The sequence below is a fragment of the Nanorana parkeri genome, unplaced genomic scaffold, assembly GCF_000935625.1.
Source record: "Nanorana parkeri isolate BGI_ZX_2015 unplaced genomic scaffold, ASM93562v1 scaffold561, whole genome shotgun sequence".
NCBI classification, from domain to species: domain Eukaryota; kingdom Metazoa; phylum Chordata; class Amphibia; order Anura; family Dicroglossidae; genus Nanorana; species Nanorana parkeri.
Window position 1 is genome coordinate 304,388 of NW_017306829.1, and position 26,936 is coordinate 331,323.

Sequence of the window (26,936 nt, forward strand, 5' to 3'; positions counted from 1 at the left end):
CCATTGTCTCAGGCAGTGAATACCTTAGAAACGGCACTGTTAATATATAGTAATATTCTGTGCATTTAGGAACACATCCAGATGTTATTTAAAATGGATACCTGAGCTAGCTAGAAATAGTTCCTGTGGAAGTCTATTCCACATTTTCAGAACTCTATCTGAAAAGAAGCCTTTCCATATGCTAAGGTTAAACCTCTTTTCCTCCAGACGCAAAGAGTGCCCCCTTGTCCTTATGCAGTGACCTTATAGTGAATAATTTGGCACCAAGCTCACTATATGGACCCTTTATGCTGATCATGCCCCCCCCCCCTTCATCACCTCTTCTCCAGAGAGAACACATTCAGGTCAGCTAATATTTCTTCATAGCCGAGCTCCTCCATGCCTCTTATGAGTTTAGTCGCCCTTTGCTGCACTTTCTCCAGTTCAACAACATCCTTTTTGTGAACTGGTGCCCAAAACTGAACTGCATACTCCAGATGAGGTCTTACTAATGCTTTGTACAGAGGTCTTACTAATGCTGTGAAACCTTGTTTAGCTTGTTGATCCTCAGTTTTAGACCAGTGGTCCCTAGACTGTGGCTGTTCCTCCTACTGACCACAACAATGGGACACTATTTTTCTCACTGACACCGAAGGAGCACTGTTCATCTCATGGACATCAATGATGGGGTACTATGTCTCCCACTGACACCAATGACGTGGCATTATTCCTTCCAGTGATACCAGTAATGGCTCACAATTCCTTCCATTGACACCAGTGATGAGTCTCTGTTCCCCCCCCCCCACTGGCAGCAATGATGGAACACTATTCTTCCCACTTAGACCAATAATGGAGAACTATTCCTCCCACAAACATCAACAATAAGGCACTATTGGTCCCACCGAGACCAACAACAATGGAGTATTATTCCTTCTAACACTAATCACAGGTGCTAGGCCATCAACGGCCAATGACAACTGAGCCTGGGGCATTGCTTACTGCTTTTCTCTGGAATGTTAGAGGACCCTTGTTCTAGACTTGTATCTTGGGGACAATCAGTCAGAATATATTGAGCCTGGTATTTATCTGCAACAAAGGTTTTGCTAATTATGTTCCAAATTTGTTTGGCTGAGGACAAATGCAGTGACCAAGGCGGCCAGTCAGTCGTGTCAAGTGTTTTTCTGAGTGACCTTTGCTTTCTGAGATATGGCCTTTACTTTGCTGAGAAGTGCTTAAAAGGAATTACCAATCTATGGACATATCATTAAGCCATCTTAGTGCCGCTAGCCCATAGCTATTTGCACCCTACATAATATTAGCAGGTCTTTGCATCAGATTGTGCTTAGAGAGACACGAGTCATTAAGCATACCATTGTTGATTGGTATACGACTGCTTCATATAGCGGTGACAGCTGATCTGCCCTCAGATCTTTCATTTCCTTGTTAATACAAGTATAAAAATGTTTTCATGTTGACTCTCTGCCATCCTTAACGGAGAACTATGGGGTAAGTGTTTTTCCCCATAGTTCTCGTAAGGGTCACTGGAGGACATATATTAGCGTCCTTCCGTGATCCAAAGCTCAGTTTATCGAGAGCTATATCTCGCTGTACACTGAGACTGCCGCAGCCGGGACCGATCCCGACATTACTGTTGAGATCCACCCAGCTGCGTGAGTGACAGCTGGCTCTGCCTATCTAGAGGCAGAGCCAGCTGTACCCGCCCTCTCCCCTGTCTGTTCCTCCAGTCAGCGCTGGAGGATCAGAGCGGGGAGGGGGGAATCCCTGCAGGGAGCCGTGAGTGTCAGTCACGGCTCTCTGCAGGGAGATTATCGAGATGTGAGCGAGCTATGTGTTCGCTCACTTCCCGATCTATAGAGCCAATGTGTGACAGTTTCATTGTCACACGTCTGCTCGAACTATGAGGTTGAATGAAAATCACTCACCTCATAGTTCTCCTTTAAAGCGAATATGTGCTTTTCTCAGGCAGAACAAAGCAACAGTTTTGCTTTAAAGGAGAACTATGGGGTTAAGTCTTTTCCCCATAGTTCTCCTTAGGGTAACGGGAGGACACAAACTAGCGCCCTCCCGTCACCCCAGGCTCCGTATACCGCGAGCTACAGCTCGCAGTATACTGAGACGCCGCAGCTGAAGCGGATCCCAACAATTATGTCTGGATCTGCCCAGCTGCTTGACTGACAGCTGGCTCTGCCTATCTAGAGGCAGAGCCAGCTGTACCCGCCCCCTCCCCCGTCTGTTCCTCCAGTCAGTGCTGACGGATCGGAGCGGGGAGGGGGGAATCCAGCCCCTCCCCTGTCACGGCAGAGAGCCGTGACAGGATCGAGAGGTGAGCGAACGCCGGTATGTGTTCGCTCACCTCCCGATCTATTGAGCCGACCTGTGACAGTCTCATTGTCACAGGCCGGCTAGAACTATGAGGTGAGTGAAAAGCACTAAGATCATAGTTCTCCTTTAAGTCCCCCCTCCCTATAGCACATACTCTTCTTTACTTCACTTCCCTGCTGCTCTGTTCAACCATTGGGAGTGAAGACTATTCCTTGTACCTCCTCGGTTATGGATGAGTATGTGACTTGTTCCCCTTCCTCTTCCTCAAGGCTTTTGACGTGAACCTGACCTGGCTGCAGGTCAAATCAAAGGCTGGGGACCATCAACAGTGGAAGTGATTCACTTCGACCCTATGCTCCTCAATGGAGCAGGATATATAACTAACTTTCCTACCTCTCAAGTGACAGCGCCGGTGCTTGGGCCAGTGGTATCACATGGGGCAGGCAGGGAGTCTTCAGCCCTGTATGACTTCCTACTAGAGCGATTTGAAAATGACACGGGGCTTCTTTCCTCGCTGCTGGTGGTAGGGGAATCCAAGAAACATTTTCACTGGTCCAAGCTCAGGTTTGCCTTAAGGTGTAAACACACGCACACTATTTCTAGATGTTGCTATTTCCATTTTCCTCTTGTGTATTTAGCATTCTTTCAAAGGACTATATCAAACATTTTGTTTTCTTTTACCGTTATTTCTATTTTGCATTGTTCCATTATCACAAAGCCGAGACATCCATTTTCTGATCCCGCAGCTGGTTCAGGAATCTAGACAGTGGCTCGTGTCAAATTTGTGAGCTCTGCACTTTGCACATACTTTGTAGGTCATATTCTGTTTAAGCTGAAAGGTGAATCAGCCCAGATCCTAAAATCTTATGACATGTTCACCAGCTGATGGAAACTGTGCCCCTTTCCTGTGAAATGTTCACAAGTAGTTGGACTTGTAATGCTTGCAAGGATAACGGAGTAGCTAGAACATGGCTAAGTAGGCTTTAGGCCCATTCTCTGAATAATGCTGAAGCTGATATTTTGTAGGTAAAATACATTGATGAGATAGCAAATGTATATGGAGATTAGAGCTTTTTTTCCCAACCATATGCTAGTTTTTATTCGGTCTCTGATAATCTAAGGTATTTTGCACCCATGCAATTATTTAACACATATTTTCTGACTTCTTTGCAGCGTCATGTGTGAGAGGAATTTAGAGTGATCACATGTCTTCATACAGTGACCTCTTTGTTTAAGACCAGAGGCTCTGCTCACTTTCATACCGCCCGCCCCTCGTCTTTTCAAATCTGGAACATTTCATTGACAACCTGTTTTTTGCCCATTTAGTGCTGCTTCTACTTTAGAAACAGGGCACCTTATCCTTTGCCATTAACACTGAGGGGGGCAGCTATTTATCCTCCCATCTCCTTCTCACCTGAACTGACTTGTGAAGAGGTTGAAAGAATGATGAGCAGAAGTTTTCATTATAGGCCCAACACACATTACAGGGCATTTAAATAGGAGAGAAGGAACTTCCATTTTATTGCAGTAAATGTAATCGAGGTTCAACACCTACAGGCATTAATGAGTTACATCCGACAGGTGCAGTCTTGGAGAGTATTTACCATGGAGCAAAAGGGGCAATTTGGGAGCATAGAAAGCAAAACTACCGTAATCATTGTTATCTTTTAGTCAGTAAAATCTGGAACATATATTCTTGCAAAGAGACTAGTGTTTCTGATTGAGTCAAATATAACATACGCATACAATACCCTGTTTCCCCGAAAATAAGACCTACCCCAAAATTATTTTTGGGAATTGCTAAAATATAAGACCTATCCCGAAAATAAGACCTAGTTGTGACCATTCCCAGGGCCGATGGTGGCATAAGGGGGAACTTGAAGAGCCGCGGGAGAGAATCAGCGTGCCAATGAAGCCAGCGCTAGAGGAAGCGAGGCAGCAGCGCAGGGAGCTGCATAAGCCAATGCCTCCTCTATAGCGCCAGCTCCTGTCACAGGCGGAGTGATACCAAATGCACTCCCGCCTGTGAGGAATCGATAGTGCAAGTGCGCTCCGCTCATTCTGGTTACCAAATTGCTCTTGGAAAGGTACGGCACCCCTGATTGCCCTGATCACCCTATACATAAGAAAAAAAAGAAATAAGACCTACCCCAAAAATAAGACCTAGTGTGTTTTTTTGAGTATTTTTGTTTACTTTTCCATTGTCTTCAGGATGGTCACATGATGCACTTGGTCCTCTTCTACAAGCGGGAGCGGTCCTTAATAATGCAGAGTGCCATAATGTCTGTACCACTCATTGGCTCTGGTGATGCTCTGTACTAACAGTATGCTCTCAGTCTTCTGGGTTAATTGACACTGGGCATCATTCAACCCAGAAGACTGAGGGCATCTTATGGGGAAAAGAGAGTACTGCAGCTCTTTTTTTTTTCTTTCTTACAACACCCAAATAAATTTAAAAAAAAGATTCAGCCTTGAAGAAACAAAGCACTATTAGCTACAAAGAAGATAAATGGATACACTATTGTTAGTACAATAATTTCCGGTTCTCGTGTTTTGAGTTTAATAGGATCATTTCTCTATAAAGTCCTTTTTTCCCCGCTACCCCCAGGGTACTATTCTGGAAATCTATACCTGTACATATATGCATGCATGCCAGAAGGATGCAGATGTTCATGACCTTTCATTTTTTTTCATGCTATGGTGGAAATTGCATCTGGAATCTGAAGGTTGAAGGTTTGTGTCAGCAGCTAATCAGATCTCGGGGTGAGGGGGGGGGGTGCAGACATTTCTCATTCCTGTTGCTGCTACTAATTACCTCCGCTGTCTTTTGGACATGATGGGGAAAAACTGACATCTATATGTCAATATCTGATGGTGTGTGTTTCTCTCAGCATCCAGTTGGAAATAAGTGGTTTCTCAGTGTTTCTCATATATAATATAAATAGTAGCCTAGTGGTTTGGCACTTTTACCTTGCAGCACTGGGGTCCCTGGTTCGAATCTTGATCAGGTCACTATCTGCAAGGAGTTTGCATGTTCTCCCCGTGCTTGCGTGGGTTTCCTCCGGGTACTCTGGGTTCCTCCCACACTACAAAGACATGCTGGTAGGAGCTGGGTGGCTCCTGTCTAAACTGGCCCTGTATGTGTGTGCAATAGGGACCTAAAGCTGGCCATACACCTATAGATTATCTGCAGATTTTCTATGGTCAGATGGAAAAACTGCAACAGACACCTCCATCTGCGCTAAACTATCTGGAGGGGGAATCTCCCACTGGGCCGAGCTTCAGTATCTTGCTAGTCAGCCCCGCTGGCTCTCAAAACACCTGAACAATGCCGGCATCCAATCAGATTGCTCAGGTGTTTTGACAGCCAGCGGGGCCGACTAGCAGGATACTGAAGCTTGGCCCAGTGGGAGATTCCTCCATCCACACAGTTTAGCGTAGATGGATGAATCTGTTGCACTTTTTCCATCTGGCCATAGAAAATCTGCAGATCATTTATAGGTGTATGGCCAGGTTTAGATTGTAAACTCCTTGAGGGCAGGGACTGATGAGAATGTTCTGTATGTAAAGCGCTTTGTAAAATTGTCGGCACTATATAAATACCTGTAATAAATAAATCCCATCATGCCTGTGGCTATCAGAGTCTTGCAATATCTGTGTGCAAATTGACTTTTTCTAATTGAAATTGTTATAGGCTGTATTGCTTTTCTTTGCACTTTTATGCTGCTTGCTCATACTGAGAAAGTATTTATTTTGTAATAACAAAGCTTTACAATTAACAAATATCGACAAATGAACATCTTGCAATTACAGGAAAAGGATATTGTGGAATAAGAGGATTACTGCATTCGTCTTACCCTAGGGTGAGCCTGAATGGCTTTATAGTTCTCTACCAATTTGACATGTTATTCTGAATATAACACATGCAAGTCCTACAAGAGTGATGCTGAGTTTATCTATTGATAATGAAATCTGAATTCCAGGCAAACAACTAAGTAAACGTTGGTCTTTTAATGAGAAAGAGGTTCAAATAAAGATTTGATAAATCTACTGCGTTCCATTAAGGAAGTTCATACATGTAAATGAGCTTCCTAAAGTACCAAAACAGGTGCTATACAGTAGTGGGTTAATGTGTGTTGTTGTGCGTTGTTGTGAGATACCACAATGCAAATCCTGGCTTAAAACTCCTGTAAGGATAGGTGTGCACAATTAAAGCCCTGCCAGGATTACCCTGTAGACCGCAAAGCCCAAGCAGGGCTACACTGATGCTCAATTGAAATTTTAAGGCATTCACCCCAAGATGGGAATTCTGACTGCACTCCATTTATGTTGCAGACTAGTAGCTCAGAAAGGCCACAGGTATACACAGGCGTGTTCAATTTCTTAGCCAAGCGCTGAGTAGCTGTTCTGCAGTACTTCATTGCAGCAGCTTCACTGAGCAGTTCGGCTGCACAGTGCTAAGCAAAATGGCGGAGGATAATATTTTTAGGGCTGCAACTAATGATTATTTTCATAATTGATTAGTTGGCTGATAATTTTTTCGGTTTATCGGATAAAAAAATTAAATATCATCCTTCATTTAAAACAAAGTACACAAATGCAGTGTTACAAATATAAAGTTTACTTCAGAATCAAATTGCATGCACAATATTTTGCACTGCATTGGAACGCACAACATTGCGGTACCGTGCGTTCCAGTGCAGGCGATCACACTGCGGATGGGAGGCGCATTTGGGGTGCCATTGAAAATGAATGGCACTGCAACGCACCTCCCTCAGCAGAATTTGTCAGTCCGAAATGGAAAAGGACTTTTTTCCCACATTTTTATCTTTTTTTTTTTTTACTGTATTGTAAGCACATGGCTCTTGAATAACTTCAGCCAGGGAATGACAGCTGCCAGTGGCAATATTCCGCAGACGGCAGCTGAATGTAATTATAGCAGGTAGAGGGCTGATGCAATAACTAATAGCAGGCTGGCTACTGCACCCGCCCACTGCCTGCTGTGCCTTTCTCCCAGCGTGGAGGAGAGAGCTAGGGGATCCAATAGTTGACAACTATTCTCATTATCGATTAATCGATTAGTTGGTTGCAACCCTGAATGTTTTTTGCTTAGAAATACCATTTTCCAAGGAATATTTGGTGTGCTCGTCCACCAAAACATTAAATTGTTGGTTCCCTCACTGAATTGTGATTTCCTCAATTGCTGATGCTCTGTCCCCACCTCTCTGTCACACTCAGCGCTCTGCATCCACATTTACTTCCGCTGCGAGTGCTACGTTAGCAGTGCTGAGCACTGACTTGTAGCACAGCGTTCAGCGTCGATTTGCTAACTCAGCACTTGCAGCGGCTAAGCAACTGAAAACTCTTCGGGTAACTAGCACTTTTAGAATGGCAGCAGTGATGGCCTTTGTCTCAGCACAGGCCCTCTTTGATGTGTGGCGAATGCAGTAAGCTTCTGGGAGACCTTGTTTTACATGGTGCAAACAATAAAAATGGAAATGTTTGTCTTTGTCTTACATTGTGCTCTTTCTTTTTTTTCAGTTAATGTGGCCTATCCAAAAGAAGGCGAGTCACCTGTTAAAACTGCTACCATGTCAGACCAGAATTACAGACAATTAGATGGTAAGCTCCAGCACAAAAATCCTTCATGTCATTGACTACTGGGTACTGTGATACTAACCTTCATATAGCTGTGTAGGTACAGCTAGTTCAGTGGTTTTACATAGTGTTCTTTCTATTGTGATTATGTATTAAATTAGAATTTTAATTCCTTAATCCATACAAACATCATCCTTATACCCTAGAGAGAGCACTGCACACTATTTCTGAGAAACAGTACAGAGTGCTGATCTTTATCACACAGGCTTTAGTGTCTGGTAAGGAGGCTAAGAAAGCTTGCTGGATGATAGTGATATGGCTGACTTGCTGCAGGTCTGGGAGGTGTCCTATAGTGGTGAGTATTGTTATCAATGGAGAGCAGAATGCAGAGTGCTAAGCAGGGAGGGGTGCCGTCTGCATTGCAAATGTGCCTGAAGAGCCAACTGCTATATTTGTCTGCATGCTTTTAGTTCTCTTTCGTGTAGAATCATGATGGCTTTATTGGAAACAAAATTACAGCATGACACGTTACACTACACGGAATTCTTATTTGATAGAAATAATATACCCAAATATTTAAGATTGACACGCATTTCTGATCAGGAAAAAAAGATGACTCCTAAGTCTGTATTATTATTATTATTATTATTACATAGTATTTATATAGCACCAACAGTTTGCGCAGCGCTTTACAATATAAGGAAGACATTACAGTTACAATACAATTCAGGAAAAGATGGTAATGAGGGCCCTGCCCCTGAGGGCTTACAATCTAAAAGAGGAGTGGGAAATGATACATGAGGTAGCTGTGGTAGCTGTGGGAATGAATTATGTGAGAATGTGAGAATATGCTGTATAGCATACTAGTGAAAGAGATCTGGGATGTCTGTAATTTCTGGTCACAGTACATCCCTCATACACAATCATTTCTAATATATATTTATTGGTTAGATACAGTTGAGGAAACAAACCTTTGCTGAGGCAAATATTTAACTGCTGAACTGATGTGTACAATTCTGTACAACAGGTTTTGCAGAAACTTGTTCTGTTGTGAATTTCTCCCTCTGGTGATCATGAGTAGTGTTTAAACCAGATTAAAATCAACCTGGAGTAAAGATGTGCATTTTTATAGTGAAACGATGTCATTTTTAGTTATTGCAATTTGTACAAATGATGCTTGAGGGAGGTCTACACATCAAGAACATGTGATAAAATGGGGGGGTCACAACATCAAAGACATGCTGCAAATCAGATTACAAGTCATACGTTTCCAGGACTGTCACTGTACTTGTCATGTAGATCTCTCTACAAAGAGATGTGCACGCTGCCCCTGCTGACCACCTGAAAATGCTAGTTGCCTGGTTGTCTTGAATTCTTGGTCTGAGTCGGTGACTCATAAAGTACAATGAATATGAAAGACAGCTAGCATTTTGAGGGGTAAGGATCAACAATTTCAGCTTCCATACTTCTTCTTTCCAATTAATGTTTAAAATAAAAACATCGGTATCACTTGCCATACACTATTCATCCTTCATTGTCTTAAATGATAAAATGCTTTCATATATTTAGCAAACTGGTTGCGGCAGTGGTAAATGATGTACAATACGGGGACACCCAGGAACAGTCCTAGCAGGTTTGTCCTACACTTTTATTCAGCAAGGCAGCAAACAAACTCTGTTCATTGCAGGAGGGCTTTGTACAGGAAGTCCCTAACATAAAACCAACAGAACATCTGCTCAATTCTTTGACTAACAGGGTGCCCCCTAATGGGTTCTCCAAACAAGTACGCATCATATGTACCTTTTTAGTGTTCTGCCAGCACTCAGCCTTTCACCCAACAGCAAGTTCCCAACAACACAGAGAGCCTCCATCAGTCTGCTCGCATATATAAAGCCCTGTGGACAGCTTGGACTAAGTAAACTCTGGTTAACAGGTGAGATGGGAACCTACGGATGGAGGCTCAAACCCATTCAAGGCTTGAAAAGCTTCTGAGCTCCAGGACCCAGAACAGTACTTATTAGATCTAAGAAATCAAATGTTTGTTTTCTCCATAACAGACACAAATCCTGAGGCCATGTGTAGGATTTGGGGATACAACCCTTCCAGCCAGTGTTTTAGAGATCAGGTCAAATTATTGTTCATTTGGTTGAGTTGCTATTAATTATAGCCCTTTGCCTCATACAAAGTATAGCTGCTTACAAAACATAGCAGTGGGGCATTGGTATTGCTTTTTGGGATGGCACTTAAGGAGAAACAAAGCTTGTCTAAAACTGTTGCAGTGCTTCTATGAAAAAATAAAAATAAATTATTCGCCCCTCAGAAAAGAACTACTTTATGTCCATCCATTGTTCAGCAATTCTCATTTAAATGGCTCGTACATTCTAGCATGGCTCTGGCTTGTCTCTGTCGTCATAGAATAGCATATTAAAATGTACTATGTGTGATTCCAGCAACAACACTATTGGACTGTTGCCCCCTGTTTAGTTGAGCCATATTGTGCAACATTTCGATTTGGTCACATCATTATTTGCCATTTTGTTTTACAGAGAGTGGATCAGAAGATCATGGGTCTAAGCCAGATCTCAGTGATAGCCTTGAGCCGGTGGTGGAGGGGGAACCATTTACAAGCTATTTTGATGAAAAAATCTCCATTCCAGAGGATGGAGGTGTAAGTAAACTGCACTGGTCACAGCTGATAATGCTCCCGAACCCAGAACTGGTCTTTAAACCTTGATTAACCCCTTCATGACTGAGCTTGTTTTTGGTTTCTGTTCGTAAATGACTGACACACTTTTGACATTTTTGCTGTGTGATTCTTCCACGTCAGTAATATACTTTCTTACAAAGTGCACCCACACATATTATATATTGTTTTTTAGAGGACAGATAGGGCTATATATTTATATCACATATGTGTGTCTAACGCCTCACTTAGGACAAATACAAATTAAAAAAAGAGGAAAAAACGTAAAAAAAAACTTTTTTTCCCAGTTTTGATTTGTAGTATTTTTTTTTAACAAAACCAGCACAGCTAAAAAAAAATGCAATACATACATTCATTTATTTGTCCCTTATTTTTAATTTTTTTACACTTTTCACTATTTTTTTTAATTTATTTACACTTTTCACTTTTTTTATACTGACAAATTTTATTTATTTAATTATATCAGGCAGTCATTGTGAATTAATCTCACTATTACTGCTTGATAAATTAATACATTTTTTTTTATTATCAGGCTGCTTCAAACTTCAGAACAGCCGATAATAAGTTAGTGACACTGATCCTGCAGCAGTTCAGGATTCAGCTGTCAGTGAATGTTTCAGAAAACTTAAACATTCTACTTTCAAGAATAGATACATTATGTGTCTAATACATAACATTTTGTATCTATTCTTGAAAGTCAAAAGATAAAAAAAAAAAAAGCCAGTATAGCTTGAGAGAGATATCTCTCGATCTATACGAGCTGTCAGAATGCCGGCAAAAGCCGACATGTGTGTCCGCTTTGCTGTGACTCTCAGACACCCGATATTAAGGTATCGGGTGTCTGAAAAAGGTTAACCCTTTCAGTAATGGATCTCTAGATAGTTAGACATCTATTACTGAAAGGTAACCGCTGATTCTCAGCGGTTAGCAGCCTTCTAGTGCAGCAAATAACTCGTCACGTACAGTGTACGTGACGAGTCATTTGGTCCCTTTGTGGCTGGACGTACAGTGTACGTCTCCCGTCACGAAGGGGTTAAAGGTTAATCCCCATTTAAGCTGTATTTACCTTTTCTTTTTATTTGTGCACTGAAAGCACCCTAATGCCAATCACTACGTCACTTTACAAAAATCCCATGTCATCACATATGTGGTCTTCTGTTTGTTGCTACCGTTTATTTTTTTCTTTATTTTATTTATGGAATATGGCAATTATCTTTAGATATATCATTGTTACATAGTAATGTTTTCATTGCAGCAATGGTTCAGTTTCCGTAAACTTTGGGCCTTTACTGGACCTGGCTTCTTAATGAGCATTGCCTATCTAGACCCAGGAAACATTGAATCGGACTTGCAGTCTGGCTCTGTTGCTGGTTTCAAGGTAAGAAAATGATACCTGTCCATGAATGTTTAAGAATGATTGATTGGTGTTATACAAAATATAGAGCATACGTTATAAAAAACGTTCCACAGTATTAAGCTAGAATGTATAGTTTTGACTACAAATATTGGACTCTGGATAGCGTTTGAGTGTTTTTCCCATGTGTCCATGGCTTTCTTCCTGGTACTCCTGAGGAGCGTTCAGTCGCTTAGCCGCTGCAAGTGCTGAGTTAGCAAACTGCTGCTGAACGCTGTGCTGCAAGTCAGAGCTCAGCACTGCTAACTTAGCACTGGCAGGGGAAGTGAATGTGGCTGCAGAGCGCTGAGTGTGACGTCAGCATAGTAGTAGCCCCGATGGCGCAAATCACAATTTAATGTGGAAACCTATAATTTATTGGTGGGCGAGTGTGAACGAAAAACTGTGTCTGAATAATGACACAGTTTGTTCAAAATACTTGTTTATTGCAACGGTGGGCTGGTGACCTAAGGCCCCTTTTACATGAGCGTTCAGGTTGTCAGCTTTCCAACCCTCCCTTTGCAGATGAAAAATGGACAACAATGCATCTCTATAGCAGTGCGGATGAAAACTGATGATTACCAGTTCACATCTGCGTCAGTTGAGGTCCGCAATTTGAGATGCATCAGCTCTCCGTTTTGACTGACCTGGACTGATGTAACCTGATCATCAGATTGCATCCGTTCAGGTTACGTCCGTTTTTGGGACTGATGTCGTAATGCAGCATGGCACGCTCAATGCTTGCTGGGGGAAAGCAAAGAATCATGGGAATTTACCATACTATAATAACAAAAGGCCCAAAACACACATGTAAACTGAACTGACAACAGATGTAAACGGATTCATTTTTTATCAGTTTTTTGTATCTGTGAACCTTGACTGAACTGGCAAAGCCTAAGACCCCGTTTCACATGGTCCGATCTTGAAGGGATCCGTGCACAGATCCTATCCTCATCACAGCAGTACAGATTGAATGTCACCGCTGTGACATCCGTGTCTGTACAGTTTTTTCCTCCATCTTGCAATGGAAAAAAAACCTGAAACTGCCGGACCCCATGTGTGTCTATGGGGAATCTGATGTAAACAGACGTGTCCATTACATCGGATTACCCCTGATCTGGCACGATCTGATCCATTGAAACGTTACACTGTTCCGTCTGTTTTTTTTGGACCTTGTGGAGCCGGGGGTCAACCGGGTGTAAACAAACGCTCATCCGTTTACACACGGCTGCCTATAGACTTGCATTGGGGATCAAATTGAGTCCATCTGATAAACTGACAAGCGGACCCGATCGGACCGCCCATGTGAAAGGAGCCTTATTGTTGGAACCATGTGAATATTTTCGTTTCTATCTCTTCCTCAGATAATGAAACATACATTTAATTCATAGCCACATCCAATGTGCCGTGGCTCTCTATTTTCCCCCTGTAAAATAGTAGAAATTACACTAATGGCAGAGTTTAAAGCGGACCTTTACACGCAAAAATCAAATTCTACCAATACATCCCTCTATGTATGATGATTAATAATAATTCCAAAGCAATGCACACTGGGATTGCCTTGTCATCAGCAGAGCATTGCTGGGAAATCTCATCTGTAATCTCAGGAGATCTCAGGGAAAGGCATTTTCTTCCCCTGAGATGATGTGCATGGTCACTGTCCTAGTCACATATCTAGTCACATGTGCCAGAGTTCCCGGAAGTAAAAGGAGATCTAGTAACCTGCCCTTAGTAAACATGGCCACTGTGAGAAGACTGAGGAAGAAAAGAGAAAGAATGTATGCAAAGAATACAAAGCTGGCAATTATCTAGAAGTATGTGTTTGTAGATTGTCATTACTAAACATTTCCAAAGGTGTATTTTTTTTTTTTTTTAAAGATATGGGTAAAGATCCGCTTTAACACTGAATCCTCTGCCATTTTACTTAGAACTGTGCAGCCAAAGCGTTCAGTGAAGCTGCTGCAGGGCAGCTACTTAGCACTTGGCTAAGGAACTGAACACGACTCTGTTTCTACAATATTAAGGCCCCAATCAGACTTTTTATGGTATAACTGCACACAATATGCATGTCAGTATATAGTAAGTATATAATCAGTAAATAATAAATGGTATTGCTCACATGTCTGCATTTTCTTTAAGTGTGATTTTTTTTTTTCTTGAATACACTTGGAGACTAATACGAATACATGCAATACATGCATTTTAGCACCGCTAGAAAATGCATACAAAAATTAATGTAAAAACATGTTTGAAAAAAACATTAAAATGTTGGAAAACATTGTGTAAAAATGCATCCATTAAAAAAGGCAAATGTGTGACCCAGCCCTTATGCCCCTTTCACACTGGTTGATCAGGAGAGGATCCTGACCCTCTTGTGATCAGAACGGTATGGAGCGGATGTCGCGGCTGTGACATCCGTGTCCGTACAGTTTTTTCCTCCATCGCAACACAACTGAAACTGCTGGACCCCATGTGTGTCTTATGGTTAAACTGACATACTACATTATGAGAAAAACACACCAGACTTAGCGATGAATGGAACAATACATGTCTTTTTCATACAGTTTACCCTCTCTTCATAGAAGTCATAAGAAACGTGCATTTTAAAAGACAAAAATATGAACCAGTCCTAAAACAGACTGATATGTTACTGGCTTCCAGTATTGGCTCTTATATGTATGACTGTGGTATGACTGAGTCAGCAGATTTTACCCTACTTTGTTTAACCCTTTCGCTGCCAAGGACGTATGGCATACGGACCTACAAAAGTGCTTCCAGCTACTCCCTCTTCTCATACACACACCTTTGATAATAAGCCCCTTGCCCCCGCCTTTTGTGTCTATACTTGTTTTAATGCACAGCGAGACTGATTCTGCACCCTGTGCTATTCTACAAAGAGGCAGCTGAGGCTGAGAGAAGATGGGAATCTTTTAATGGCAGTCTTGCAGGTCACTGCCTGAGACAAAACTGTCAGCTGGCCTCATGGAATATGTTGGTGCCATATAACTGAATAGAGTAAAGGCCTTTTTATTGCTTCTTGTGGATTTGTGAATGTGTGTACAGACGTTTCTTTTCTTGATGATGCATTTGAACATCACTCTCTAAACAATATGTACCATTTCCACAGCTGCTCTGGGTTCTTCTGACTGCTACGGTTATAGGCCTCCTTCTCCAGCGCCTAGCTGCCAGGTTGGGAGTAGTGACTGGTCTGCATTTAGCAGAAATGTGCAATCGGCAGTATCCAAAGGTATGTCTTGATCTCAAATTAGATTATCTAATCTACTCTGTTTACATCTTATTTGTATTGACATGCATTTCAATTCATGGAAGAATGTTAGGAAGACTGACTGTACCATTGGGATTATCAACACAAAGAAAACCTTTATGCTTTAAATCAGTGTTTCCCAAAGGTAGCAAGAGCAGACCCTCTCCCTATGGGCTTTCTTTTAGGCGGCTGCCAAACACAGCCCGCAAACCCCTTCCTAGGAAGAAGACTACACTTATTGCTGGAATTGCTCTTAAATTACTTTGTGTATCTAAAGCCAAAACTTTTTTTTATTTTCTGATAGAGTATGAAATGTTTAAAGCCTCTGTCAAGCTTTTTTTTCGTTCTGTCCCTAATGGGACACAACAGGTAGTGAGAACAAATTTCTCCAAAGTGAGGAAAAATCCCCTTTTCCGTAGTTCGGGGACCTATCTAACAGGGGTTCTAAACCTTCCCCACTGTGTCAAAAGCGAAAACATTTTTTTTTAGCTTTAGATACACTTTAAAAAAAAAAACTCCAGGCAAAATTTGTATTGCCCCTACCCCAGCAAAGCAAGGGTTAACTGCTCATTTTGGTTTAGGGAGGAAAATGAAAAAAGTTATACTCACCTGAGCCAGTCTAAGAGCCGGCTTGCTATTGGATCGGTCCTTCCAGCCCTGCTCCCCCTTTGCTGCAGCAGTCTAAAGTCCCTCAGTCATCATATTCTATACATGGAGGGGAATTTATAAAAACTGGAGCAGACATAATCTGGAGCAGCTGCTCATAGTAACCAATCAGCTTCTCTCTTTCATTTTCAAAGCTTAAATGAACAAACTGAAGAGAAAAGCTGCTCCAGATTCTTCTGCTCCAGTTTTGATAAATTCCCCCTACGGTGTATAGGACATGAGGACACTGAGGGACATACCATCGCTGCAGTGGGAGGAGACAGGCTGAGCGTAGTGCTGTCAAAGTTGACTGGCTCACGGATCGGGTGAGTAAATCTTTATTTTCCTCCCTAGACTAAAACGAGCAGTTAGCCCTTGCGGGGGTGGGGGTTAAGGGTTAATACAAACTTTGCCCGGAGTTTTCCTTTAATTTAATTTTTTTGTAGGGATTTTATTTTATTTGACCTAATAAAAACTATTGTTTGTATGGTAGGTTCCCCGGATAATGTTATGGCTAATGGTGGAGCTGGCTATTATTGGATCTGATATGCAAGAAGTCATTGGTTCAGCTATTGCTCTCAATCTACTGTCTGTCGGAATGTAAGTTTCTTTCTTGATTTTTGAATATAATTGCATGCTTGAGAATGCCAAGTTGATCAAAGCACAGACTCTTAGATGAGGTCACTTTGTATAATACAAGGTACTGGGTTTCAAGGGCACTCGTGGTGCTGTAGAAGAAATATACAGGCATATAGAGACTAGGTGAATACAATCTGTTTTAAGTTCTGTTGCAAACTTTATTAGCAAAAATCATTGAGGTTGCTGAGGAAGCAAATAATCTCACTTCAGTGTATAAGCATTTGAAGCCCGCCTCAACGATTGTGAATAATATACAAATTCTGTGTATTCAGCAGAATTGACAAGGTGACGAACTTTAACAACGCCAGGGGCTGCAACTGCTCAAGGAGATCTGACATTGTTATAGTTTGTGACAACCCCTGTCACTTTTGCTGGACAGCTTGATCTGCATGTAAATGTGGAAATAAATATAAAGAGAGGCATTTGAAATCAAAGAAGAAAGTAAATAATGACCATATTCAGTATATAAGTTCATTGACTGCATTCAGTTACCGGCAATATTTTATTGCAATAGTTGTCAGTCGTCTTGTCCCCTCTCCAGTGTTTTCTTTTCTTTTATTGCTTCTTTTCTTAAAGGCGGCAATTTGAAATCTTTGAAGCTGCAGCACATTTTTGCCTAGACAATGCCCAGTGTCCTGCAGCCTCGTTGTCTCCAGCTTGGCTTTCAGTACCACAGGGGTGACGTCATGATGTCGACACCACTTACCAGTGGGCATTATAAGCTGTCACACATAGAGATAGAGATACTATTATTCAAGGAGCTATACAAAAATCTAAATGCACATTGTATTCATGGAAAGTATGCTTATTATAAACTTGATTATGGTGTGCTGTATAAATATCATTGTGTGTTTTGAATGCATGCTTCAGATGTGTGTGCAAGAAACTCAGAACCCTGATATTTTATAATGTCTTTAGAATTCCATTGTGGGGAGGAGTGTTGATTACAATCGTAGACACCTTTTTCTTCCTGTTTCTGGATAAATATGGTAAGTGAAAACTTTTATTTATTTCTGTAGTTTACAAAATTCTGTGTTCTGACTTCCCTATTACTGTGCCTGGCTTAGTGATGGTAATTACATATTGAATGTGAGTCTGCGAGGAGAGCAATATGGGAGTTACCATTGCTGACTTCTTTGTAAAAGTGCAAGCCTCAAGAATGTGTATCCTGCTTCTATTTACTAGGGATGCACCAAAATTGGTGCCGATGCTGGGCATTTTCACAAGTACCTGTACTCGTGAAAATGCCTCGATACTAAGCGCCGATACCGGCGCTTTAAATTTTTAAACCCAAAGCGGCTGCCATAAGGTTCGGTGCTTCCTAGGGACCTCACGGCGGCTGTTTACAGCACCGGTCCGGCCGCACATCTCTTCCTTTCTGCCGCCCGCACAGCCCTGGTGAGACCCTGCATGCAGCCCTGGTGAGACCCTGCATGCAGCCCTGGTGAGACCCTGCATGCAGCCCTGGGGAGACCCTGCATGCAGCCCTGGGGAGCAACACAGAGTATGTAGCTTCATATTATTCTGCATTGCTGTATAATATATTGCTAGAATTTGTAGTCCTCTATATCTGGTGGTATTTTGCATTGCTATATAATGTATTGCTGAGGTTTGTAGTCCCTGTCAGTGTGCAGAACTACCAGGGTTGCAGCTGCATCTGGGCCCTGGCAGTTCACCACTGTCCTAAAATCATTGGTCTATATTGTTTTAGAAAAACGTCACATGACACTAAAAAGAAGGTATCAGTAAATGGTATCGGCGAGTACTTGAAGAAAAGTATCGGTACCTGAAAAAATGGTATCAGTGCATCTCTACTATTTACCCTATTCATTTAGTCGCTGCCCTGGAACAGGCATGCAGTTAACGCTGTACTCCTGCTAGGTCAGAGAGTCATTGCATAATGGGGCCAGAATCAGGAAGACTCCAGAGCTCACATAGTTGTTAACATGCAGCAATGGCAGCTTGCATAGTTCTACCTTCACAAGTTCACTTTAACCACTTGCCGTCCGCCCGTTGTAAAAAAACGGACGGACGGCACTGCAGCATTGGTGGGTTGCCGTCTCCAGACAGCATTTTTTTTCTGCTCGTGCGCGCCCCCTAGCGGGCACGCACGGGCAGAAAAGACCCGACCAATGCAAACACCCGTTACTGGGTGTTTCACATATAGGCGATCGGTGGCTCCATAGCCCGCCGATCGTCTATATGTGCTCGTTTTTTATATGTGCTCGTTTTTTCGCAGATCTCTGCTTCATCAGCTTCTTTTGGGGTCCACAGGTGACATTAGGGGAATCCAAAATATTACCCTTACAAATGTGTCCTTACATATAATAGGTGAAGTATTTTCAAATGCCGTGATAAAGGTACTTGGTTCAAGCAGTGGTGTATTTACAAATGCTGCTGCCCTAGGCAAGACAGCAATGCCGCCCCCCCCCCCGTACACAGATACGCCCCTGGGTTCAAGTACATGTTCTGTTGCATCTTTTCTCATTCCCACCCCAGTAATTGTCTCACCTTGTACATTCATGTATTCTTGTTTTTATCTATAGGGCTGCGGAAACTGGAAGCATTTTTTGCTGTCTTAATTACAGTCATGGCAGTGACATTTGGATATGAGGTAGGTTGTTTGTATGAATTATTCGAAATAGGTATGACCCACCATTACATTCCTGGCCTTCTCCTCATTCAACTGTCTGCTTCTGAGCTCCTTTTCTAATCTGTCAACTTGCACCTTCCTGCAGCCAGATGTCAGCACATTTCTATGATAGATTGGCACTATGTGCATGCAGAGAAGGAGATTACACACTCAGAATGTAACGTGTGGTCAGCTTAAACAATGCTATATTCAGTTTTGCTACTGTCATACGAAACTTTCCTTTATATTAATGTTTATTTAACGTTTTCGTTGTTGGGGACCTTTTAGTAACTTTCCTGAAGCAGTAAAGAATACATTCTATTACTAGGTTGAATTCATTTTGCTTTGCTAGTATGTTTGTTCCCAAAACACAAAATTGCAGCCTAATATGTAACTGCAGTACAATATCTCTTTTGGTTAGTGCTGTTATTTACGTTGTCTCCTCTCTTTTAGTATGTGCGAGTTCGTCCTGACCAAGGCCAGCTTCTGAAAGGCATGTTTTTTCCTTACTGCGCTGACTGTGGGACTCCTCAACTTGAGCAGGCAGTTGGTATTGTGGGAGCTGTCATTATGCCTCATAACATGTACTTGCATTCAGCTTTAGTTAAGGTATTTATAGATTCTATTTTTGTGGTTCTGAGATATTTAGGCATTTTTATGTATTTGTACATTGATCTTTTATACCACAATTTTAGCTCTATCTTTGTCTTCTCTAAAAATGTGTCTTGCTTTGTCCAGTCCAGGGAAGTGAACCGCGCCAACAAAAAAGAAGTAAGAGAAGCAAATAAATACTTCTTTATCGAGTCCACTTTAGCCCTCTTTTTGTCTTTCATCATCAATGTCTTCGTTGTGGCAGTGTTTGCCCAGGCCTTCTATAATAAGACCAACGAAGAAGTGGTAAGTCAATAAGTTACTACAGGTGTATTTTTTGCTGTGTTTTAAAAAAAATCTATTCAGTTGTTTACCAGACTTCACCATAATAAACGGCAGCAAAGAGAATGAAATGGGAGAGACACAACAGAGGGAGGTTGGAGATGGCCAGGATTGGTAAATAAATATTGGGGAGTGGTAGAAATTGGGGTGTAAAATGTGTATTGGATATAGGTCCTGAAGCTGGTAAAGAGGGGGTGTAACATCCGAGATACAGATACATTAACATAATTTTCAGAGCTGATGGTTTGTGACACCAGGACTCATAATTTGTACAACCTTATAGAAATTGTGAAAGGTTTACCACTCCCTATAGGATAGTGATCTGGGGCTACTTCAAAATTGGTTGATATCAAACGTGATCGCACCTCACATGACTAAGCGCCGGGGCTGCATGGAGAAGCGTGAATGTTCTGCACTCTGGCTACTTTATTACACTGTGGGCTTGGGGTGGACTTGTCTACACTTGGGCCTAACCCATATAGCTTTGGATGAAGTCACTCTCTCTCTCTCAGCCTGGTAACCCAGTTTTCTCTTTGCTTCATTGAGGGACACAGGATTTGGAGACATTTGGGCCATGCTGCTGCCTACAGGAGGATTTGGACACTGGCACACAAAGTGACAAACCTGGTGTAACTCCTCCCACTCCCAGCATGCCTCCGTTTTTTCCTAGTGTCCTATCTAGCAAGAAAATGTTAACGATTTTTACTAGCCGTTTTTTTTCCTCGATATAATTTTTTTTTGTTCAATCAAGACTTCTCTACACACTGCTTGAGCTATTCTCTTATGCAGCTACCTGGATCTGTGTATCCTCAGGAACAGCTTTGGAGACTGTACACAGACTTTGATGGGCTTGACGATTGTTGGGAGGGGGTCTGTCTGGAATGTGACCTTCAGACACCAGGGTCTGCTTGTGGAGCTTTCCAGGCCTCTGTGTACTGTGTTGGTTGGCCACAGAGCACTTTCCGGGTCCAGAGCCATGGCACAGCCTCTGGTGTGACCCAGTCCCTGCGGACTCATTTAATAATACTCAGTGTGGGTCAAGGAGGAGTTCTACATTTATAAGAACCATTGGGCACCATTTTTCCCCCCTCCGCCCCCTTTTTGCAGCTGTTCTCTGCAGAAAACGCGTAGGAATTGAGTGCTGCATCAGTAGGTAGGGAGTGACACACGTGCACTCACTGCTCTGTTCTCCACCATTAGTGTCTCCACCATTATATTTCCACCACTGCTTCCATTTGCAAGGAGCACACAGTTCCACCTTGGTTAGTTCTTGCTGCCACCTACAGTGACCTGATCACCTCTGACCATTTCAACATCATCTTCTCTCAGCAGCCAGTTGATGAGTACCCAAGGTTTTTACCTGGTATAGTCCGCTAAGCTGCTTCCATTTGCGGTGCAACATGTCAGACCACAAATATAAGAGGAGCAGTCCCTTTGAAATGCGTCTCTCTGGCTCTTGATGCGGTAACAGTACGGGGTGACCTGCAGTCTGCACTGCAGTGCCAAGGTCCTGACACTGGCAGAATGTAATGCTGTCTAATGCTGTCTTCATCAAGTGTGACCCACTTCTTGGGTTTAACCAAGGAGGATTTTACCTCTGTTATGAAGGATTTTATGGATGAATTGCAACGTTAATTGTTGACTCTTACTGCAGAGGACATAGTTGTACCTCAACACCTTATTGTACAGAAGCATAATCTGATCTGCCTGCGGTCTTAGCGGCCTCTGAGCTTTTGGTTGCGGAGGCCCTATCTGAAGGAGAGTCTCAAATATCCATGCTAGATGAAGTTGTTACTGAGGAGTCGCAGGCAGCCACCATGACCCCCAGACTTAGGGAGACCATTTTAGCTCTTACTAATATGACACTAAGGGTTTGTGGTGCAGCCTGTAGGTTCTACAAGTGCTACAATTAGTTTATGGTGCCTGAGAGGCCCTAAGTCCACTAAAACATTTCTCACGCACACACTATTTTCAGAAGTTCTATTTGTTAAATGGAAAACTACTGATGCATCTCCCAAACATTTTGCAGTCCAGTGCGCATTTGTCTAGACCTTTATAAAGAAATTGACTGTTCCTGCAGTTGATCTGAAAGTATCTCCTCTTAAAAAAGCTCAAACACAACTTGTGGGTGTGCTCCACTTTGTAAAGAACCTGTAGTAAAACTGCTGGATACCCTCCCCAAAACCTTTTTCCCTGCCATTTCCATGCTTCAGCCTCTAAGGCCAGACCTAAGCCAGGAGCTCAGTTTTACTGCAAACCCTGGGACCATAAATCCCCCAAACCTGCAGACAAGTAATCTTCAGCATAAAGGAATGCCCCCACTTTCCAAAGTGAGGGAACAACTGTTAACCTTTGCTGACATTTGGATAGACAGCATCTCAAATACCTGGATACGGCAGGTAGCTTTATTGGCTGCAAGCTAGAGTTCCTTTCTTAACCTCTTCCTCGCTTCATGTCTTCCAAACTTCCAGTGTCACTGTTCAGATTAGCAGACCTCCATATAGCTCCTTCGGGTCTTGTGGAACAGGGGATTATAGCCCCAGTTCTCGTGAGTTGGATAGGTTTCAAGGATTTTATTTCATCCTTGTCACAGTTACAAGATCAAAAGAGGCATATGCCTCATCTTGGATCTCAAGACCCTGGATGTTTTCATTCGGTTCCAAAAGCATCATGTGGAATTCACCAAGTCTGGCCTTTGTTGACATTAAAGATGCATACTTGCATGTCTCTATTTTTACAGTGCCTCACTTGGATTCTGAACCTTCAGAAGTCAGCATTGGAACTTACTCTTCCCTCAGAGTATGTGGGTCTGATCCTGGACACAAGTCATAATTTTTCACTCCAGACAACTCAACATCCTGTCATTGTGGGACAAATTGGTTCAGTGTCTGGACAAACCAATTCACCTGACCCCAAAGACCAGGTTGTCCCTGGCCTGGTGGCTCAGCAATCCAGCTCTGCAGTTGGGGAAATCCTTTCTTCTGATCTTTTAGAAGATCATTACAATAAATTCCAACATGATATTTGTTTAATTTGGTCGTGTCTACAATGCTGGACATCTCGAATGGTGGGTCTCCCAATTAGCATCCAGTTGTACAGTGCAAAGGCAGTGATGTATATTAACCATCAGGGAGGAACCAGAAGTCTTGCATAACAAAATGGTCACTACTTTTTGTTTGCAAGTGTCCTAATCCAACTGTCAGTGGCAGTATACCCCACATGTCTCTTGATTCCTGTGTCCTTCAGTGAACTTGAAAAAATGATTTTACGGTGAGTTTTTGTTTTTGTTTTGTTCTACTACTTGATTTTGCTTTATAATGACTTTCTTTACTGCAAAAGGCAAAAAAGAAACAATGTTCTTTTCCTTATTTAGCTGAACGAGTGCATCAACAAGACTATTGGCGGGCAGAGTGCCATGTTGTTTCCAAACAACAATGAGACTTTGAATGTGGACATTTACAAAGGGGTAAGTTTAGTTATTTGTGTATATGCTAATAAGCTTGTTTTATTAAGATGATTTTATTATGGGATGGGAATAAAAATACCTATGAATGTTTATCAAAAAAAGTGCCAGGTAGTGATAAACTATGTTACTGTGCTCCTGAAATCTTGTGACGATCTATAACAAGGCCTTTGATTGGCTCTGTTAGATCTAGGGATGCACCGATACCGATACAAGCATCGGTATCGGCGGCGATACCGAGTATTTGCATGAGTACTCGTACTCGTGCAAATACTCCAAATGGTACCGGATTAAACTCAAAAATGTTTGAGGAATAAATTTTTGAGTTTAATCCGGTACCATTTATTATGCTGATCAGCTCATCCTCAGAGTGCATTTCTGTGTTTTTATGAGTGAATGGGTTGTTGCAATAACCAATTTTAGATGTTGAACTGGTGTTGGTGTTAACTGGTGCATTAAGTATGTCCAATGAGATTTTAAATAATAAATGTATAATATTTTGTATCCTATTTTGACTCTCCGACCCTCCTTACTAGCTGTACTTTGAACTGATCCCCTCAGATCATCTCACTTCTTTTTCTTGGGAAAATAGGAAAACACTGTCCAGAACAGTGTATTATTGTATAGTGTGGCACAGCTGTATCCAATTCTGCATACCTGGCTTTATATTATAAAGTTCTTATAATATAAAGCCAGGTATGCCGAATTGGATATAGCTGTGCCACACTACAGAGTGTTCATGTTCTTCATAATATTAAGAAACTGACCTAAAATCATGATTTTGTATTGCTTTAGAAAAAATTTGACCTGTCCCTTTAAGAAAAAGTATCGGTAATTGGTATCGGCGAGTACTTGAAAAAAGTATCGGTACTCGGCCTTAAAAAAGTGGTATCGGTGCATCCCTAGTTAGATCACATGGCATCATTTCTGCAGGCTACATTTTGGTAATGTGTTGGGTATTCCTGTTATGTTAGGTTGTAAAATCTGAGGTGAAATAAATATTTTTTAGTATTGTTATTATATTTGTGTTTTTAATTTTATCAAGTAAACATTTTATCACCTCCTTCACAAATCTGTAATTAGTTTTTCAGCATGAAAGAAAATGTGTAATGCATACTCTTTTCCAGGGAGTGGTCCTAGGATGCTATTTCGGGGCCCCGGCTCTCTACATCTGGGCTGTGGGCATCTTAGCTGCAGGTCAAAGTTCAACAATGACTGGTACCTACTCTGGTCAGTTTGTCATGGAGGTAAGCCTTCGGATGTTGCTCATTTTTATTGGTTGTATTTTTAGCTTTTTTTCTGGATTGTGATTTTAGTAACTTTTGTTTTCATTCAGAAAATTGCAGTAAAATATATAAACCTTGAAGAAGTTTTTTTAAAAGTGAGAAAATATTTGTCAATTTGGGTGCGGCAAAGCCAGAATGAAAGCTTATCTAAACCCAAACATTAAAATTTAATATTTTGCAGGCTATAAATCCTTAGATGTGGTGACTTCATTTATTTTCTTTTTTCAGACTAACACCATTTTTAGCAAGTATAAAAAATACCAATTGATACAAATACAGTATCCTTGTCACTTCCTGTGAGCAGAAAAACACAAAAACTTCTCTGTTTAACCATGTTTTTCCTACATAGATACAGTGGAAAAAGTCCTATTAATCCACGGTGTCATGGAGATGAACAGAAGCAGACATGTTTGAAGTTCAGCCTGTACGACACCCATGACTTTCTCCATAGATACGGTGGTGAAATGAGTGTAGACACAAAGGGTCAGGAAATCTTTTATTTGCAGCATGACCAGGTAAAAATGAATGGGAAAAGCCTAAAAAAATAAATAAAAGTAATGCAGTCACTACATCTAAGAACTGGTAATCTGCATCAGATTAAATTTTAGTTTTTAGGCTTATACATATATATTTTAAATGTGTTCCTCTCAATCTCTGCTAACACTAGACTAAGTAGACGAGGAAAGTCCTGCACATTGCTAACTTATATAATGTCATACCCATGAGTTGACATATTTACATATAGTTGTCTGATATGGGATAAAAGTTATTTTGTTCCTACGATAGCAGAGAAGTAGCAGTACATATTGTTATCATGGACTATCTTTTGTCACTGCTAAATGACCCTTAAGAGCAATAGGCGAGGGAAAACCTTTTTGAGGGTCATTTATCACACTCCAACATATAGTTCTATGGGTTGCTCTTGTTCCAGGTCTTGGTTTATAGTCTGCATCCGAAAAGCCACAAAGGTTTGGGAGGGTATGGTCCTCACAAAGCCATTGTTGCTAATGATGGTTATTTTATATCAATGCATATATAAACATATTTAATTCAGACAGGTTCACTAGCGGGTTATGAGTTTATGTGTCGAGTAGTTCCCAATTCCAGCAGATCCTGTATTTATAGATGTGTCGCACCTCCAAACGTTTCCAATCTAGTGGAAAAATATAATCTGTCTTCTCACGGCGGGGTGGAAGTGTAAAATCCAGGCTGCACTTCGAGCTAGTAAGGCATCCCTTCTCCTGAAAACCTGGCAGTAGTACCCAGCTGGTACTCTTTTGGTCCCGTTCATTTGACATGCACAAAACTGGAGAATTTAAAGAGTCTGATATGTTATATTATAAAAAAACAATAACTTTATCATTTTTTCAGTACTTTAAAAACCGCATATTATTGAAAAAAGTTATATAGCTTCATACTTGCATTATATGGGAATACATGCCTCACCATCATATCCAGGCACCAACAGGTCTGCCCAAAACATACAATAAATACCCAAAAAACCCTCCAAAACATGAGTGTTCTTTGTATAAAAAAATATTAACCAGCTGATTATATATGTCACATTCTGGTATCTTCAGATCTATAAATATTACCAAAACCATTGGGTGACATACCTGCCCTTTTCCAATTTAAGGCAATTGTAGGCCAAAATAACAAGTGCATGTGGTGCATTGACAGTGTTGGGTTCTGTTTGCTGTGTTGCAGAGAATACTTTCTAATGTGACAGATGTGTTCAGTCAGAGATCACGGTGTTGCAAAAGACATAAATGACAATGAGGCTTCAAACACTTTGCAACTTATTGTATACTCTGGGTTCTAGCCATGGCATCTACCAGTATACTTTGGGTAACCATAATGAGTTTTATATTACAGGGCTTTCTTAACCTAAAATGGTCCCGGTTTGCTCGAGTCGTCCTTACCCGATCTATCGCTATTACTCCCACTCTACTAGTGGCCATTTTCCAGGATGTTCAACACCTCACTGGTATGAATGATTTCCTCAATGTGCTTCAGAGCCTGCAGGTAAGATGCTTCAGTAATATGACAGGCCATT

At 41.6% G+C, this 26,936-nt stretch overlaps 1 protein-coding gene across 1 annotated transcript in view; it reads left to right on the plus strand.

The window, feature by feature from the left end:
* The window catches only part of SLC11A2 (solute carrier family 11 member 2), a 64,182-nt gene that overhangs the window by 11,262 nt on the left and 25,984 nt on the right, over positions 1 to 26,936 (plus strand). The window contains exons 2-13 of the mRNA XM_018562112.1: positions 7,864 to 7,944; positions 10,467 to 10,588; positions 11,880 to 12,002; positions 15,145 to 15,264; positions 16,421 to 16,527; positions 17,485 to 17,555; positions 19,113 to 19,180; positions 19,652 to 19,807; positions 19,937 to 20,095; positions 23,505 to 23,597; positions 24,722 to 24,841; positions 26,756 to 26,905. Of these exons, the coding sequence (XP_018417614.1) occupies positions 7,914 to 7,944; positions 10,467 to 10,588; positions 11,880 to 12,002; positions 15,145 to 15,264; positions 16,421 to 16,527; positions 17,485 to 17,555; positions 19,113 to 19,180; positions 19,652 to 19,807; positions 19,937 to 20,095; positions 23,505 to 23,597; positions 24,722 to 24,841; positions 26,756 to 26,905 (1,320 nt within the window). The 5' untranslated portion in view covers positions 7,864 to 7,913. The remainder of the gene's footprint in view (positions 1 to 7,863; positions 7,945 to 10,466; positions 10,589 to 11,879; positions 12,003 to 15,144; positions 15,265 to 16,420; positions 16,528 to 17,484; positions 17,556 to 19,112; positions 19,181 to 19,651; positions 19,808 to 19,936; positions 20,096 to 23,504; positions 23,598 to 24,721; positions 24,842 to 26,755; positions 26,906 to 26,936) is intronic.